General features: G+C 38.9%; 2 protein-coding genes across 2 annotated transcripts in view; one reads left to right on the top strand and one right to left on the bottom strand.

Moving 5' to 3' along the window:
- ARHGEF33 (Rho guanine nucleotide exchange factor 33) overlaps nt 1-11195 on the bottom strand; it is a 40824-nt gene extending 29629 nt beyond the window's left edge. Inside the window, exons 1-4 of the mRNA XM_079792087.1 lie at nt 11151-11195; nt 5277-5420; nt 1600-1764; nt 1148-1269 (exon numbers count right to left, since the gene is read on the bottom strand). Coding sequence (XP_079648213.1) covers nt 1148-1269; nt 1600-1764; nt 5277-5420; nt 11151-11186 — 467 coding nt within the window. The 5' untranslated portion in view covers nt 11187-11195. The remainder of the gene's footprint in view (nt 1-1147; nt 1270-1599; nt 1765-5276; nt 5421-11150) is intronic.
- DHX57 (DExH-box helicase 57) overlaps nt 1-15917 on the top strand; it is a 111941-nt gene that overhangs the window by 18581 nt on the left and 77443 nt on the right. The window lies entirely within an intron of this gene.

Below are 15917 nucleotides of genomic sequence, written 5' to 3'. Positions count from 1 at the left end.
GCAAGCCAGGCTGAGGGACCCCCCCCCCCCTCCAGTGCATGAATTTTCATGCACTGGGCCTCTAGTATAAAAATAAAGATTATGTATGTTTAGTGGTGAAACTTTATGTGAGTCAACATGGTTGAGGTATCTATATATATAAAAGGCTAATATGCAAAGTGTCCCCACGGGAGTTTGACCGGGAGACCAGGAGTTCTATCGCTCGCTATTATGTGTGCTGACGACCAGGGGGCGGCGCAGAATGAAGGAAGGCCCCTGCTGGCAGCCAGGGAAAGGAGGCCCTGGCCAGCATCCGGCAGCCAGCAGCTGGGGAAGGGAGGCCCCGGCCAGCAGCCAGAAGGCCCCGATCGGCCCTGATTGCCGGCCAGGCCAAGGGACCCAACCTGTGCATGAATTTCATGCACCGGGCCTCTAGTTGTTTAATATAAACTTATTTTCCATGGTAGAAATAAAATAATAGTAGCATTAGAAAAGTTTCAGAAAACTAATTAAAAAAAGAAAATCACTGGTGACCCTCCCATTTTAACACAACAAGCATTATTTTAAAATATGTCTTGCCTGGCCTGCGTGGCTCAGTGGTTGAGTGTTGAACTATGAACCAGGAAGTCATAGTTTGAGTCCTAGTCAGGGCACATGCCTGGGTTGCGGGTTCGAGCCCCAATGTGGGGCATGCAGGAGGCAGCCAATCAATGATTCTCTCTCATTGATGTTTCTCTCTCTCGCTCCCTCTCCCTTCCTCTCTGAAATCAATACAAATCTTTTAAAAAAATAAAATGTCTTTCTAGCTGTTATTTTACATGGTTTTACAGTTGAAATCGAATTCTACATGCCTTTTATACCATTTTCATTTTACTGCCTATTAAATGCATTTCCATTTAATAGTTACCATCAATTCTTAGTATTAACTAACTTTTATGGCACTATAACCTCTATCAGATGCTGACCCATAGAGCCCAGTGGCCAGCTAGCTACTGTATTTTCCAGCATATAAGACGACTTTTTAACCCAGGAAAATCTTCTATATGCCCAGTCATCTTATATGCCGGAAAATACTGTATATACTGATAGTGAGGAAGGTGTTCTCCGTGTCTCTGTAAAGTCATTACTTATGGCTTTGCCTTTGGTCAATTTTTTGTAGAAAACTCACTTGGCTTTCACTTTTCGAGATTCTCTTCGCTTCTCCTGTTGAAGCTGTTCAATTTTCTGTTGCATCTCTTCTTGTTTGGAAGTGATTGCCTGGATCATTGACATGGCATTGCTCAGTTCTTCCTAAAAATTAAGCATCAATATGTATTTAATCTGGCATATGGGGTAAAAATATATAATATAGTATCTAGTATACAGTAAGCTTTTAATACATATTTGTTGAATGAATCAATCAATGGATGAGAGATGAAAATTTTACTTCTGTGGCCTCTAATTTTAACACAAAGATCCAAGAAAGAAAAGCATAACATAGATATTTTTCCATGATAATTAGTGAATGGGATAGTGGGAATATTCTTCTATTTGGCTGCTATGTAAAAAGGTAAGTTTTCTTCTTGTGTAACCAAGACCAAGGATCTTTCTTCAGCAGTGAAATAGAAGAGGGGGGCCTACTTTGAAATAGTTTAATGAATTCTTCATCTCAGTAACTTTTTCTTCCATGGAACATTTGCAGGTCTTAACCTTTTCTTCCACAGCATATTCTCCATGTTGAATTCTTGACAGTTCTTGCATTGCTTCTGTGAAACCAGTTTTGAGTTCAGAGGCCAGGGCCTGCAACTAAATAATACATGAAGAGTGAATTCAGTTTACTATAAAGAATTATAAATAGCACCATTGACCTTTTGAATTTTTCTTTCTGTTTGAGAAACCAGGCTCTTGAAAATTTACAGACATCATTTCCTGTTACACTGAAGTTTGGACAACTTAAGGCAACCTTGGCCCCATGCATCTAGGGCAAGGATAGGGAACATCTGGCCCGCAAGCCATATAAGGCCTGTGAAATCATTTTGTCTGGCTCTACCAAGGCATTAGGAGTGAGTTAATTAAATGTTTGACCAAATATAGCAGGCTAGTTTTTAAGTTGATAATTTTGTATGCTCCACAAATTATGTTATAAATATCCAAATGACCCTTGACAGAAAAAAGGTTCCCCACCCCTGATCTAGGGAAAAGAAGGCCTTTTTTTATAAAGCACATGCTGCTGCTTGATAGTGACAAGAAAGCAAGCAAATAATTAATTTTACAAGTGCACCTATAAGCTACTTATGTATTGTAACACCTTTGATTAAAATGAGATTTACTTAATCCTAGCCAGTGTGGCTTAGTGGTTGCGCGTTGACCTGTGAACCATGAGGTTGCTGTTCAATTCCTGGTCAGGGCACATGCCCTGGTTGAGGGCTGAATCCCCAGTGTGGGGCATGAAGGAGGCAGCCAATTAATGATTCTCTCTCATCACTGATGTTTCTATCTCTCCCTCTCTGAAATCAATAAAAAAATATTTTTTTTAAAAATAAGATTTACTTGAAAACAACATAAGCACGTGAAAAACAGTCTTGGTCCTGTAACTCTTTGAATTCCATGAGGAAAAGGATGAGTCATATTATCCCTGGTTGTTAGGAGAAGATGAAGAAATTTAGTTATTTCCTTTAAAAATTAAATGATAAAAAGGATGATAACTAAACGTATCTGAGAATTTCTTTAAAATGGAAGACTTTTAATTCTTGAGTGATGGCATGAAAAAGGAAATAATAGTATTTTCACGGGCAGAATGCTTTAGTTTATAAGGAAGGCACAGAAGTATTTACAATGGTAGGAGCTCAGCATGTTGTTGATAGTGATATAATTCATCTTCTGCAGTCAAGTCTGGTCATGTTGCAGTGCACACATTGGACTTCTGTTGTCAACTTCCACAAATAAAAAGGTGATCAATATTGAAGTCAGATAGGGTACAAATCTTAGCACTTTTCCACAAGTACTAAGATCTTAGACAAGTTGGTTAACCTCTTTGTAGCAGTTTCCTCATCCATAAAATAACCATAACAACACCTATTTCACAAGGCTGTTTTGATACTAAAATGAATAAATGTAGGTAAGGTGCCTGTCCTAGTACATGCTAGGTACATTGAAGGTGTTTAAGAAATTTTAATTCTCCCCTTTTAAGTGGCAAATTAAGAAGTTAAGCACAGATAAGATCAGGCGTGTCCAGGGGGGTATGAACCTGGAAAGTATTATGCTAAGTAAAATAAGCCAGTCAGAGAAAGATAAGTATCACATGTCTAATGAACAAAATAAACTGATGGTCAAAATAGATCCAGAGACATAGAAGCATGGGACAGACTGTCGAATCTCAGAGGGAAGGCAGGTGGATGGTGAGTGGGAAGAGATCAACCAAAGAACTTGTATGCATATATGCATAAACCATGGACACAGACAATAGTGTGGTAAAGGCCTGGGGTGGGAGTTGAGAGTGGGTTAGAAGGGGTCAATGGGGAAAAAGGGGGGACATATATAATACTTTCAACAATAAAGATTTTTTTTTTAAGTTAAGCACAAACAAATGTGGAGAAAATGGAGCACTTCTAAAGTTGAGTTTTATTTATTGGACAAATGGAAAAGCATTTCCAAAGTTCCTGATGAAGAAACACAATTGAGATTTTTTTTCAGTGATAAAATCTGCATATTTGTATTTCAAACAATGTAGCTAAAACTTGATGTAAGTTCCTCCTTTTTTGGCTTAATATCATTTATTCAGTATGAAATCTTTATATGTTCCACATGTTAAGAGTAAATGTACATTAAATCTTGGTTAAAAAATAAGCATTTCCAACAGACAATAACTTAATAACAATAAGGTAACATTACTTTCTTGACATGTATAATCTTATACTCTGCTAAGTAGAGGAACTCTTAACTTCAGATCTCTCTGTAAAACAGACTTTTTTTTAGAAGATTTGTTCATAATTAAGATATCCACCAAGTATTCTAACTATTTTTAAAATGTATTTTTTATTGATTTCAGAGAGGAAAGGAGAGGGGGAGAGAGATAGTAACATCAATAATGAGAGATAATCATTGATTGGCTGCCTCCTGCATGCCCCCTACTGGGGATTGAGCCTGCAACCTGGGCATGTGCCATTTACTGGAATTGAACCCAGGACCCTTCAGTCTGCGGGCCAATGCTCTATCCACTGAGCCAAACCAGCTAGGGCAAGTATTTTAATTTTAAAGGTACCTTAACAAAATTCCTTCAAATGTGTATTTCTAAACATTTTGGAATTTGGTTGTCTAAATGGTTTCAACTTGCACTTCCCACTATAAGTTATAAGTACACCACTTTTTTAAAATACAGCATTTTGTGGTTCACTGTGGTTCACAAAGGTTTCTCTTGAGGGCTGGGAGTAGGAAGAAATGAGAGGAACCAAAGAGATCATTCAGAGGGGGAAACACCAGACCTGTCAAGTGTTTAGGAAACAACATGAGCAATCTGCTTTTTATTCCAATCATTTAAATTTTATTTAATCTTTGTGATGGATTTTAGCACATGTCCTCATGCAGTCATCATGATGGATTAAATCTCCAGATCAACTACTTTTGATCTGGTAATTCTCATTGTATAAATTCATCTGTGAGCAAAATAAGCCAAATCCACAGCTATATAGTATCAAAGCAAGATTTATGCAAGTTTTAAAACTGAAGGGAGGAAACCTAGCATTCATGCAGGTGCTCTGAAATTCACTCAGGTTTCCTGCTTGAAAAACGGAGGGAACCAGTATCTGACAGAAATAGGTTTCATGATCACTGCTCTCATAGGTATTTCCCCAGGAGCCAAAAGGCAACAGAAGGATTTTTTCCTCACCTGTAGAACCCCAGCTCTTGAAAAATTAGAAACTATCAAAATTTTTCTCTTAACAGGTTATATAGGGACGTTGGTAATTTTAAAACCATTTTGAGCTGTGAGCCCTCTTCCTTCACATATATTACTTTGAGCCCATTGGGTACCTGCCATTGAAGCAACACTACTGCTTTAGATATAGCTTCACAACCAGTGACCAGCCAGGGAGCGATGCCATAGTGAGCGCAGTCACACCCCTGACACAGCCTGTCCCTTTTAGGATGCTTGGGCCCTTGGTATCTTTAGTTGCTGCAGGCTGGTTTTCCAGGTCCAACTGGCCATTTGTGAGTAAAAAATACTCTGAAGACATGAACTTACATCTTTTACTCTGCTCTCTCTTCCGCTTTCTTATTTGACAGCCCACAACCCACCCCAAGGTTTAGAAATGGGTGTCTACCTTGTTCTCCAGCGAGTTGAACACGTTGCTCATCTCGTTGATTTTTTCATGAAGCTGCTCTAGAGAGGTTATGATCCCTCCATTCTGCCGCTGAAGGCGGGCTCCCACTGGAGTCAGGTTCAGGGAAGGCTTGTACTTCGAAGCCTAGGGTACCACAGAGGGCATCTTAGGCTTAAAGAAATAGGGGTGAGGAGTCCGAATTCTTTCTATTTCCTGCTCTTAATTTCTGTTTCTCAGTTTTCTTTATTTTCTTGGCTTAACTCTTGCTGTTGTGTGTGTTTTAATTCTTCCTAAGATGAATTTTAGTCAAGATCTTCCAATTTCTTTTCCACCAAAGATTCCCTCAAGCTAAATTTTCATAAATGATGCACATTGTTCCAGTGTGTTTTTTACACAGACTTCTTCCTTTCTGTCCCATTATCAAGTTCAGAAAGCTACTATAAGGCAAATTAAAGGGACTGGGCCTGTGCCTTGAGAACCCTGAAAACTCAGGAATGTCAACGTTTGACAAACTTCTTCAAGACATGCCAAATTCCTACACCATCTGACTAAATGCTCTATAAGAGCAAAAGCCAACATGTTTTGAAATAGCACATGATGGCAAGGATGCCAAGGTAATTGTTTTGGCTTCCCCTTAACCAGGATTGCTACAAAAGAAACAGGGTCTTTCTGCCATCTTCTATCTCCCTAATTTTAGGCTTCTTTATTGATCCCCAGAAATGCAATGATTTAAAACACAAAGTGGGCCCCGGCCGGCATGGCCTAGTGGTAGAGCATTGACCTATGAACCAGGAGGTCAGAGTTTGATTCCTGGTCAGGGCACATGCCTGGGTTACAGGCTTAATCCCCAGTGTGGGCTGTGCAGGAAGCAGCTGATAAATGATTCTCATTTATGTTTCTATCTCTCTCTCCCTCTCCCTCTCTGAAATCAATAAAAATATATATTTTTAAAAAAACACAAAGTGGGGAGCAAGTAAAAAGTAAATTTCCTACTATGATCTTTTCAGGCTCATCTGAATGTCAATTTTTCATAATAAAAAAATCATTATTTTTAAAAAGGTAAATTTCCCAAATCTTCTCTATACTCCCTACAGAAATTGACCCTTAAAGTCATTACAGGGCACTATTGAAACTGATATGAAACCTGGTATGCCAAAATTGATCTTACTGATTCCTGGGTGCCTAATAGAGTTAACTTCTCTAGGGTTAGAAGGCATTCCTCAAAGGTAAAAAGAGACTGAGACTCAAATAGGACTTATAAATCCTATAAAACTTTCAATGGCAGCTTAAATAATAAAACCTATTATTGTAGGACTGGTTCCCATAGTTTTTCAATTGGAGGTTCTTTTGGCACATAATTCATTTTCTTAAATTATTTTCATTACAGAGAAAAAGAAAAAGAAAAAGAATCACCCCAAATCTCATTACTTCAATATAACCATTCATGCATGTTTAGGCATATTTCCTTCTGTTTTGTTCAATGCATTGAATGCAGATATTTATATGGTTGAAATCACACTACAGATATATTTTGATTCTGCCCCCTTCTTTTTGCTTAACATTCTTATAAACCCTTTCCCATATCCTTCATTTTTTAAATGTCTATTTTTAATGACTACATAATATTCCATCCTATGGTTATGCCAGAGTTTAGCTACCCATTTACCCTTGTTGGATATTTTATGTTGTTTGTAATTTTTCAATATTTCAATAATGCTGACATATGCTTTTTATTTGAAGCTTTGTGTGTGTTTTAGATAGTTTCTTTAGGATAAATTTCTAAATATAAATTTACTATGAGTCAAAGGATGTTAGGTCATATTTGACCCAAAGGGAAATTTAATTTGTAAAGAGATAGTACATTCAGTTAATTAATACACATACAAAATATATTTGACCAGAGGGTTTGAAAAGTTATAACTAGCCGAAACCGGTTTGTCTCAGTGGATAGAGCGTCCGTCTGTGGACTGAAGGGTCCCAGGTTCGATTCCGGTCAAGGGCATGTACATTGGTTGCGGGCACATCCCCGGTAGGGGGAGTGCAGGAGGCAGCTGGTCGATATTTCTCTCTCATCGATGTTTCTAGCTGTCTATCCCTCTCCCTTCCTCTCTGTAAAAAATCAATAAAATATATTTTTTTAAAAAATATTTTTAAAAAGTTATAATAATATGGTTGTATATTCTTGGAAACATTCTGTATCATGTGTAATATCCTAAATTAATATATTTAGAAAAACATGTCTTAAACAAGATAAGAAACATAATATAAATGGAGGAAGCTGCAGGGTTTACATTCCTAAGGCTGCAAGTGAGCCAAAAACATTTTGAAGTTCAAATCATTAGTGTGATGGTTGCACTAGGACTAAATTGTGCAGTTAACACATCTGTTGCCTTAACTGTGGGACCACCCCCACCACTTCTCATGTTAATGTAATCATAATTTAAAAATCCATATGTAAAATGATGTAATCAAGAGTGAAACAACACAATCTGACTCTGAAAAAGAGATAGGGGTGGATTTGGGGAGAGCTACATACAATGGACAAAGGATGAGAGGAAAGGAAATAGATCTGAGTTCAAATAAAAAGAAATATACTGAGCCAAGGAGCTGTCAGTGTATCCACATTAACTCATCTGACCTGGCAGTAATTCTGCCTGGAATGAACTGTGAGATGGTAGTGCACATTCTGTGACTTGATTTGGGTCTCTGTATCTCTTACTCTTATCAAGGAGGTCAAGTCCTTCCAAAAAACAGAGTCAACTGGGGTATGACCATTTTAACATTTTTACTCCATTTTAACTAATAACTTTCATTGAAGTTTCTGCCAATTTATGCACACTCATCAAAACTAAATATTATGGGGAAAAAACAAAACTAAATATTATGGTCTTAGCTGGTTTGGCTCAGTGGATAGAGTGTTGGCCTGAGGACTGAAGGGTCCTGGGTTCAATTCCAGTCAAGGGCACATGCCAGTTTGTGGGCTCAGTCCCCAATAGGGGGTGTGCAGGAGACAGCCAATCAATGATTCTCTCTCATCAATGATGCTTCTATCTACCCCTCTCTGAAATCAATAAAAATATATATTTTAAAAATATTAATTATTTTATTATTTGCTAATTAGGTAGTAAAACAATAATACTCCTTGTTTTAATCACTGTTTCTTTGAGCTTCAACCTATTCTGTTTATTAGCCATTTATAATTTTACCTTGGTAAATTTTCTCTGTCCTTTGCCTGTATTCTACTGAGGTCTCAGAAGTTTCCTTTTTTATTGATTTCTATGAATATATAAATATTACAAAGGGTTAATAGTAGGGATTTTTCCAATTTTTTTATTTGCCTTTGAATTTTTAAAAAATATATTTATGTTGGAAAAAATTTTAGTTGTGATGTGGATGAATGAACTCTAACCCTTTCCATTGTGATTTCTTCTAGTACTTTTTCACTTAAATATTTCACATCCAGAGACAAATATTCACTAATGTTAAACTTTTATGGTTTTATTTTTTATATTTAACCCATTAAACACTTTAGAGTTTATTTTGACTAGGGTGTGAAGTGAGGATCTATTCTTTTTTTCCATAGAACCAGACAATTACCATTTGGTACCAAACTGAATGACTGCATTAGACCTCTTGGCTCCAAGCAATATACACATTTTTCAGATATTCATTCATTCAGCTGTTATTTATTGAGTATATTTTATATTCCAGGTGCTGTACTTAATGCCGAGAATACAACAGAAATCATAGAGTACTAAATCCCTGCCCTTGGAGCTTACATTCTAGAAGGAGATAGACAATAAAAAAACAAAAGTAAACAAGTTAATATTTACTATAATGTAAGAATGGAGGGGTCTATCAAGAAAATTAAATAAGAAGATAAAGTGGTTGAATTGCCATATTGTGCTTCAAATTTCACATTTCGCTCTCCCATTTTAGTGTAGATTGTATTCTATTACAGGTAACCTTGCCCTGCTTCCCTCCTTCCTCTTCCTCTTCTTCTTTCTTAACTTCTCCGTCTTCTCTTGGTTAAATGTTGCTTGGGGCTTAGAACGCGTTCTTTTAAAACAAGAATGGGGTTATAATCACAGCATCATAGATGTCATATAGACCAACTTCACTTCCACTGCTTCATTTGTTCCACTGTGAACAGATGCACTTGGATTTGTGATACAATAAGAGAATGAGGCCACCCCCTCAGCTATATTTAGCCAACATTCAGAGAGTGACCTACATAGAATTTGTGATAGACTTTAAGTCATACCTGAGTTTAAAGAGATATTCACATTCATTCAAATGCCATACACAGGTCAGACATTAGCAGAGGGAGGTGGGCAGGGAAGGTTTTGGACAAGTGAGGCATCAAATCAGCATTGAGTGAAGGCTCATTTCCAGGCCTTTGTTCAAGCTAGTCCCTCTGCCTAAAATATCCTCCCGCATATCCACTTACCAAATTATAAACTTGTCCTTGAATGCCTGGTTTACATCCTTCAGTCAATATTAACTTATCCTTCCCCCATATCTCATAGAATTTTACCAATGCTTCTGTTGTAATCCTTTCAACAGTATATCTTGTATGTATTTACCAGGACACTTAAAAATCAGTGAGAATGGCTCTAGCCAGTTTGGCTCAATGGATAGAGCGTCAGCCTGCAGACCAAAGAGTCTCAAGGTTTGATTCCAGTCAAGGGTACATCCTCGGTTGTAGGCTTCTCCTCGGCCTGGGCATGGAGGAGGGGAGGGCGTGCAGGAGGCAACCAATTGATGTGTTTCTCTCACATCGATATTTCTCTCTGTCTTTCCCTCTCTTCCACTCTCTCTAAAAAACCAATGGAAAAATATCCTCGGGTGAGGATTAAAAAAATAAATTATGAGAATGTCTGCTCCATCTGTTTTATCTCCCATTTGGCCAAGCAGTAGACTTTGCACATAGTAACTATCTTCTATATATATAAAAGCCTAAGCGACTGTCCAACCGGTAGCTATGACGTGCACTGACCACCAGGGGGCAGATGCTCAATACAGGAGCTGCCGAGCTGCGGTGACTTGGCAGCTGCGGTTCTTGGGTGACGCACCGGAACCAGAGAGAAGGGAGCCCAATTCTGAGGTGCAGCACCCGAGAACTGCCCTCTCGAAATCTGGGACCCCTCCAAAACCCCTCAGGAGATGTCAGAGAGCCAGTTTTGGCCCAATCCCTGCAGGCCAGGCCGAGGGACCCCACCAGTGCACAGGTTTCCCTAGCCCATGCTGCTTTTACATTACAAATTATGTCAGAATAAACTTCTATATTTTTAAGGACAGAAATTTACTTTAAATTTACAGAAGCCAAATAAATACTATTCAGATAACCAAAATAGCCCGATGTGACCCCGATGGCAATTATATTACAAAATGTTTTCCACTTTTATCTTCCTTGTAAATTATCCCCATGGTTTAAATGACCTTAAATTTTTTTCTATCACCATATTTTAGCATTTGCAATATTAACACTTTTTTGATTCTCAATTCTCCCTGCTAAAATAGGAAGCTAAGAAAAAATAGATCTTGCTCCCTCTTCCTCTCTGATAGAAATGTTATTGCACGATGTACTGGGCATGGTGATGATGGCAGCAGGCAAGCAAAGCAGAGTTGATGTGGGAGTGGTGGTGCTGTATTTTATAAGCTGGGTTAAGTTGTCCTTTAATAATCAGTTTTCTCAAAAGTGCAGTGGGAATGGTGCTCTCTACCCTGCCTATCTAAATACAATGAACTTGTTAAGTGAACAAATATGGTAATATATGTGGAAGCATTTGTGAGCACTAAAAGAAACTATACATACAAGACGGTCATTACTATAACACATAGGACTATTCAAAACAGTCTATTTGTCTTTACCTGGTAAATTTGTGTGGAAGGATTATTCATCGGCATATGTTCATTCTCTCCTGTAGGGAGAAAGAGCTTTGTTGAATCAATGCTACTCATTCTGTCCCTATCCTCTTCAGACACATGCAGGGAATAAGGGGACTTATAGGACTCTAAATCTGTGCCTGCAGGACAATGATTCAATAAGAACAAAGCATAAAATTGTATAGGTTACTTTATATTTACATCCTAATGACCAGATCAGACCGATCTGATAAAACTCCTGTAGTAGAAAACCATGTTGTACTTGAATGGGGATGTTTCTCAACCAAACCGGAATGATTAACAATCATTAATTACCAGAAGTGATTACCCATGAAGGATCTCACTTGTGTTCTTGGTGCTGACTGCAATTTAACTGAGGGATTAGTTCTATAGTCAGGAAGACTACTGGTCACCAGGCACCTGTCCAGTTGTCACTCTGTTGTTCTTGGGAGGCCTGTGTAAAATATCCTGCCTTTTCCTGCCTTTGATCCTTACAAAAGTTCTGAACTCTGCCTTTCTGTCACTGTCCAGATCAGCTAAGTGAACCTTGCTGTTCTCCTAGGCAAGAGGGTTGATAGAAGGGAATTGCTGAAGGAAAAGGTCTGGGAAGGATGGAGGCAGAAAGAAAATAGTCTTGGCAACACTAGAGACTGAAACACAGGTCAAACACAAAGGATGTAAGTAGGTTATAAAAACCATTTACAACCTAGGGAGAAAAGATATTGGCCTAGAATAATATATCTTTCAGAATCTCATTGGTTGGCCGTGAAGATGAGGCAATCCATGTAAAACAAGCAGCTCCTTTTAACTACATCTCCATTGTGTCACATTGTATGAATCAAGCAGTTTATACATGCAACCTCTGGTTGCAAACATTTGGTTATGTGAATATGTATATTCTTCTAAGACATGCTGGTACAGGAAATCCTTCTTAGAGGAACAGCCATAGTATGTAAGTTCATAAGTAATACATAGCCTCAGCCCAGAACATATGCACACAGAGGGCTGTCCCTATAAAATCCAGATGGTTTGAGATTACCAAAATGCCCAAAATAAGCCCGAGTAAAGATTCCTTAGCCCATTTTATGTCCCAACAGCCTAGTATCATGGCAAGAACCAGAACTTGGGAACAGACCAGTCTCCCAGATTGAACTTCGACATTTTGTGATTATAGCCTGAATACTCTATGACTGTTTTCTCATTTGAAAACAGAACCTACTTCTATATTGTTGATTCTGTGTGGTAAGATTAAAAGAGAAAGCCTTATATTTTTAGGCTAGCATAGGAGGTGTTAGATGTCTAGTAGTTGAATGTGTATCTTGGCCTTATTGAGCAGGTTATTCTGAGGCAGTTCTAAATTTATTGCTAAGAAAAATTAGATAACTGCTCAGACAAAAGTATATAAATAGCATTTTCTGTTTCTCCAGCACCAAGTCTATGCTCTTTGTGGTCATTATGATAAGAAAAAGAGAATTGTAAAATGAACATGTTTTGAGAAAACAGAAAGACAATACTACAACTCATATTTCTTAAATCCTGAGCCCTAAAGCAAGACATGAAAAATCTAACCTTGCTTTGTTTTGGTTTTTTCCATGGTGCCTGTTGCTTCTCTCCTCCAACTTATTCTTCAACATTGCATCATCATTGTCCCTGGATCAAGCCATCTCCTCTTCCCTGGACCTGTCAATTGAAATAAAGAGTGAGGGATAGCAGGTAGAACTGGTGAAGTAATTGGACTTACTTCATGTGTTAACTTGAAATGAACACAGTTATTAGAGGCAACTTGAGGTGAGGTTTATGCAATTTCAGAAGAGTGAAAATATTGAATAAATATTTAGCATAAAACTTAAAGGTAAATCTTTTGTGAATAAGTATGAAATTCATTAGTTAATATACTAGTTTTTAATATGGTGCATTCTTTTTGGGATCAAATAAATTAATTTAGACCCATTGATTTTATTAGCAGGTTATAGTTTAGGGAAATTATCTAAAGAAGAAAAACCTGAGCAAGTATGAAGGCCAAAACATCTGTTTCTTTTTCATTAAACAGTAACTTCCTTGGTGCCTTATCCACACATTCAACATCTTGTAGGCTCCTTTATGTCCAGCAGATGTGGCCTGTTTGTAGTAACCCCCAGACGTGAAGCTGCAAGTTCATGAGGTTTGAACAGATGCCTCCCACTCTAGAGGCTGAAAGTGTCCAGGTTTTTCCAGCCTGCCTTGCAGCTAAGGAGTGATGGACACATGACTTAGGATATGTCACTCCAATTGACACAGACAGTTGCAGGATTTCCTAAGGCACATTTACTTGATATGCTTTTTATTTTCTAAAAAGTTGCTAATACAGTTTAGGTGACTCAAACTGCTGCTTTTGGTGGTTTCCTCACCAGAATAACTGTACTATATGATTTGGGGCATCGTTGCTGGCCACATAATCCCAAACTTGGTTCACCAGTCTCCCAGCCATTCTAAATATCCTTCCAACAAATTCCCTTGCTGCTAAAATCAGCCAGAGTTGTTTTCTGTTACTTGCAACTAAGAAAACTGATTGAAACCATCAAAATATATGAATACTACCCAAGCGCTAGCCGGTTTAGCTCAGTGGATAGAGCATCAGCCTGCGGACGGAAGGGTTTCAGGTTCAATTTCATGCTCAGGTTGCAGGCTCAATTCCCAGTAAGGGGCGTGCAAGAGGCAGCCAATCAATGATTCCCTCTCATCATTGATGTTTCTATCTCTCCCTCTCCCTTCCTCTCTGAAATCAATGAAAATTCATTTTTAATGCTATCCAAGACTGAAAAAAAAATACTAATTAAAACTTTGTTCACACTCTAGAAAAGATATATCTATAGTGCCAAATGTAGATCAGTAGTTGCATAGGGCAGGAAGTGGGGGTTTAGCTAGGGAAAGATACAGGGAACTTTTTAGGGTGATATAAATGTTCTACTTAATTGTGGTAGTGGTTATATAGAGGCATAAATCTATCAAAATGTACATTTTAATTGAGTGTATTTATCCTATGAAAGTTAATACCTCAAGAAAGTAGAATTAAAACTTTTCATTCACATATTGAGGTCTTTAAAGTTGGCAGGGGTGGGAGGGAGCACATAGATGAAAAAGCATTGATCAACAACTCCATAGTTGTAGATGAGGGATATAAAGAAAGTCAAGGCTACCCTGGCTGGGTAGCTCAGTTGGTTAGAGCATTGTCCTAATATACCAAGGTTGCAAGTTCAATCCCCATCAGGGCACATATAAGAATCATGTGAGCATTTCATGTGAGCATGAAAGTTATGTCAAGTTAGGGCATCATCCCTAGCTATATAAATGTCTTTCACAGCTGATATAATCATGACTAAGATGAAAACTTTCTTCTCCTTAGCAATTGATCATTTATTTGTATCTAATGCATTTCGTGATTAATATAATTAATTCACAGAATGTTAGAGCCAAAGGCCCTAAGAAAATTACTTCACTTAACTTCTTTATTTATAGGTGAAGCAACTGAGGCCTGGAAGGGGAATAAACATGGCCTGCCTACAAAGCCACACTGCTTCAAAAATTATGGTTAAAAATTATTTCACTTACTCTTTGAGGGAAAAAAATCTTGAAATATGTAAAGCCATATTATTATGGATAAGTATTTCATGAACATTTAGTTATCTAATCTAAACTAATTGAAAATAAACCAAAAATCTCTTCATAACTATATAATAAAAGCCTAAGTGACCATTACGGCAGAATGACCAGAATGACCGGTTGCTATGATGTGCACTGACCACCAGGGGGCAGATGCTCAACACAGGAGCTGCCCCCTGGTGGTCAGTGCACTCCCACAGGGGGAGCGCCACTTAGCCAGAAGCCGGGCTCATGGCATGAGCGCAGCGGCGGTGGTGGGAGCATCTCCTGCCTCCACGGCAGCACTAAGGAGTAGCGAGCCTAGTGGTAAGGAGTAGCATGCAGGCAGGCTTTAAGGAGCGAGGAGTCCCAGACTACGAGAGGAATGTCCGACTGCCGTCTTGGCCCTGATCCCTGGGGGGAATGGGCTTAAGCCAGTAGCAGACATCCCCTGAGGGGTCCTGGACTGTGAGAGGGTACAGGCCTGGCTGAGGGACCCTCCAACCCCACCGCCAGTGCAAAAATTTTGTGCACCGGGCCTCTATATTAGATAAAATGTAACCACACAGTTTCAGAGCTAGGACATCATCAAGCTCACATACAGGGTGTCCAAAAAAATGTATACATACTTTAAGAGCTGATAGTTCAATTTTAAAAATGAAATGTTATTTAATAAACACTATCTTTATAATTATTCAAAGTGTGTATCTACATTTTGGGGGGACACTCTATATATACATATTAGAGGCCTGGTACATGAATTTGTGCATGGGTAGGGTCCCTCGGCCTGGCTGGCAATTGGGGCTGATGGGGGCCAACTTGTCCAGTCCCAATTGGGGCTGATTGGGGCCAGCCAGCCAGGGGTAGGGACCGTGGGAGGTTGGCTGGCTGTGGGAGGTTGGCTGTGGCTGTGGGAGCGCACTGACCACCAGGGGGCAGCTTCTGCATTGAGCGTCTGCCCCCTGGTGGTCAGTGTGCATCATTGCTACCAGCCAGTTGTCCAGGCATCAGGTCATAATGGTCACTTAGGCTTTTATATAGAGACTAGTGGCACGGTACATGAAATTCATGCACTCGGGGTAGGGGGGGGTCCCGCAGCCTGACCTGTGCCCTGTCACAGTGCGGCAGCCCCGT

This window comes from Cnephaeus nilssonii, assembly GCF_951640355.1.
Source record: "Cnephaeus nilssonii genome assembly, chromosome: 15".
Classification (NCBI taxonomy): Eukaryota; Metazoa; Chordata; class Mammalia; order Chiroptera; family Vespertilionidae; genus Cnephaeus; species Cnephaeus nilssonii.
Note: the sequence above shows the minus strand (reverse complement) of the source record. Positions and strands in the feature narration are given on the sequence as shown.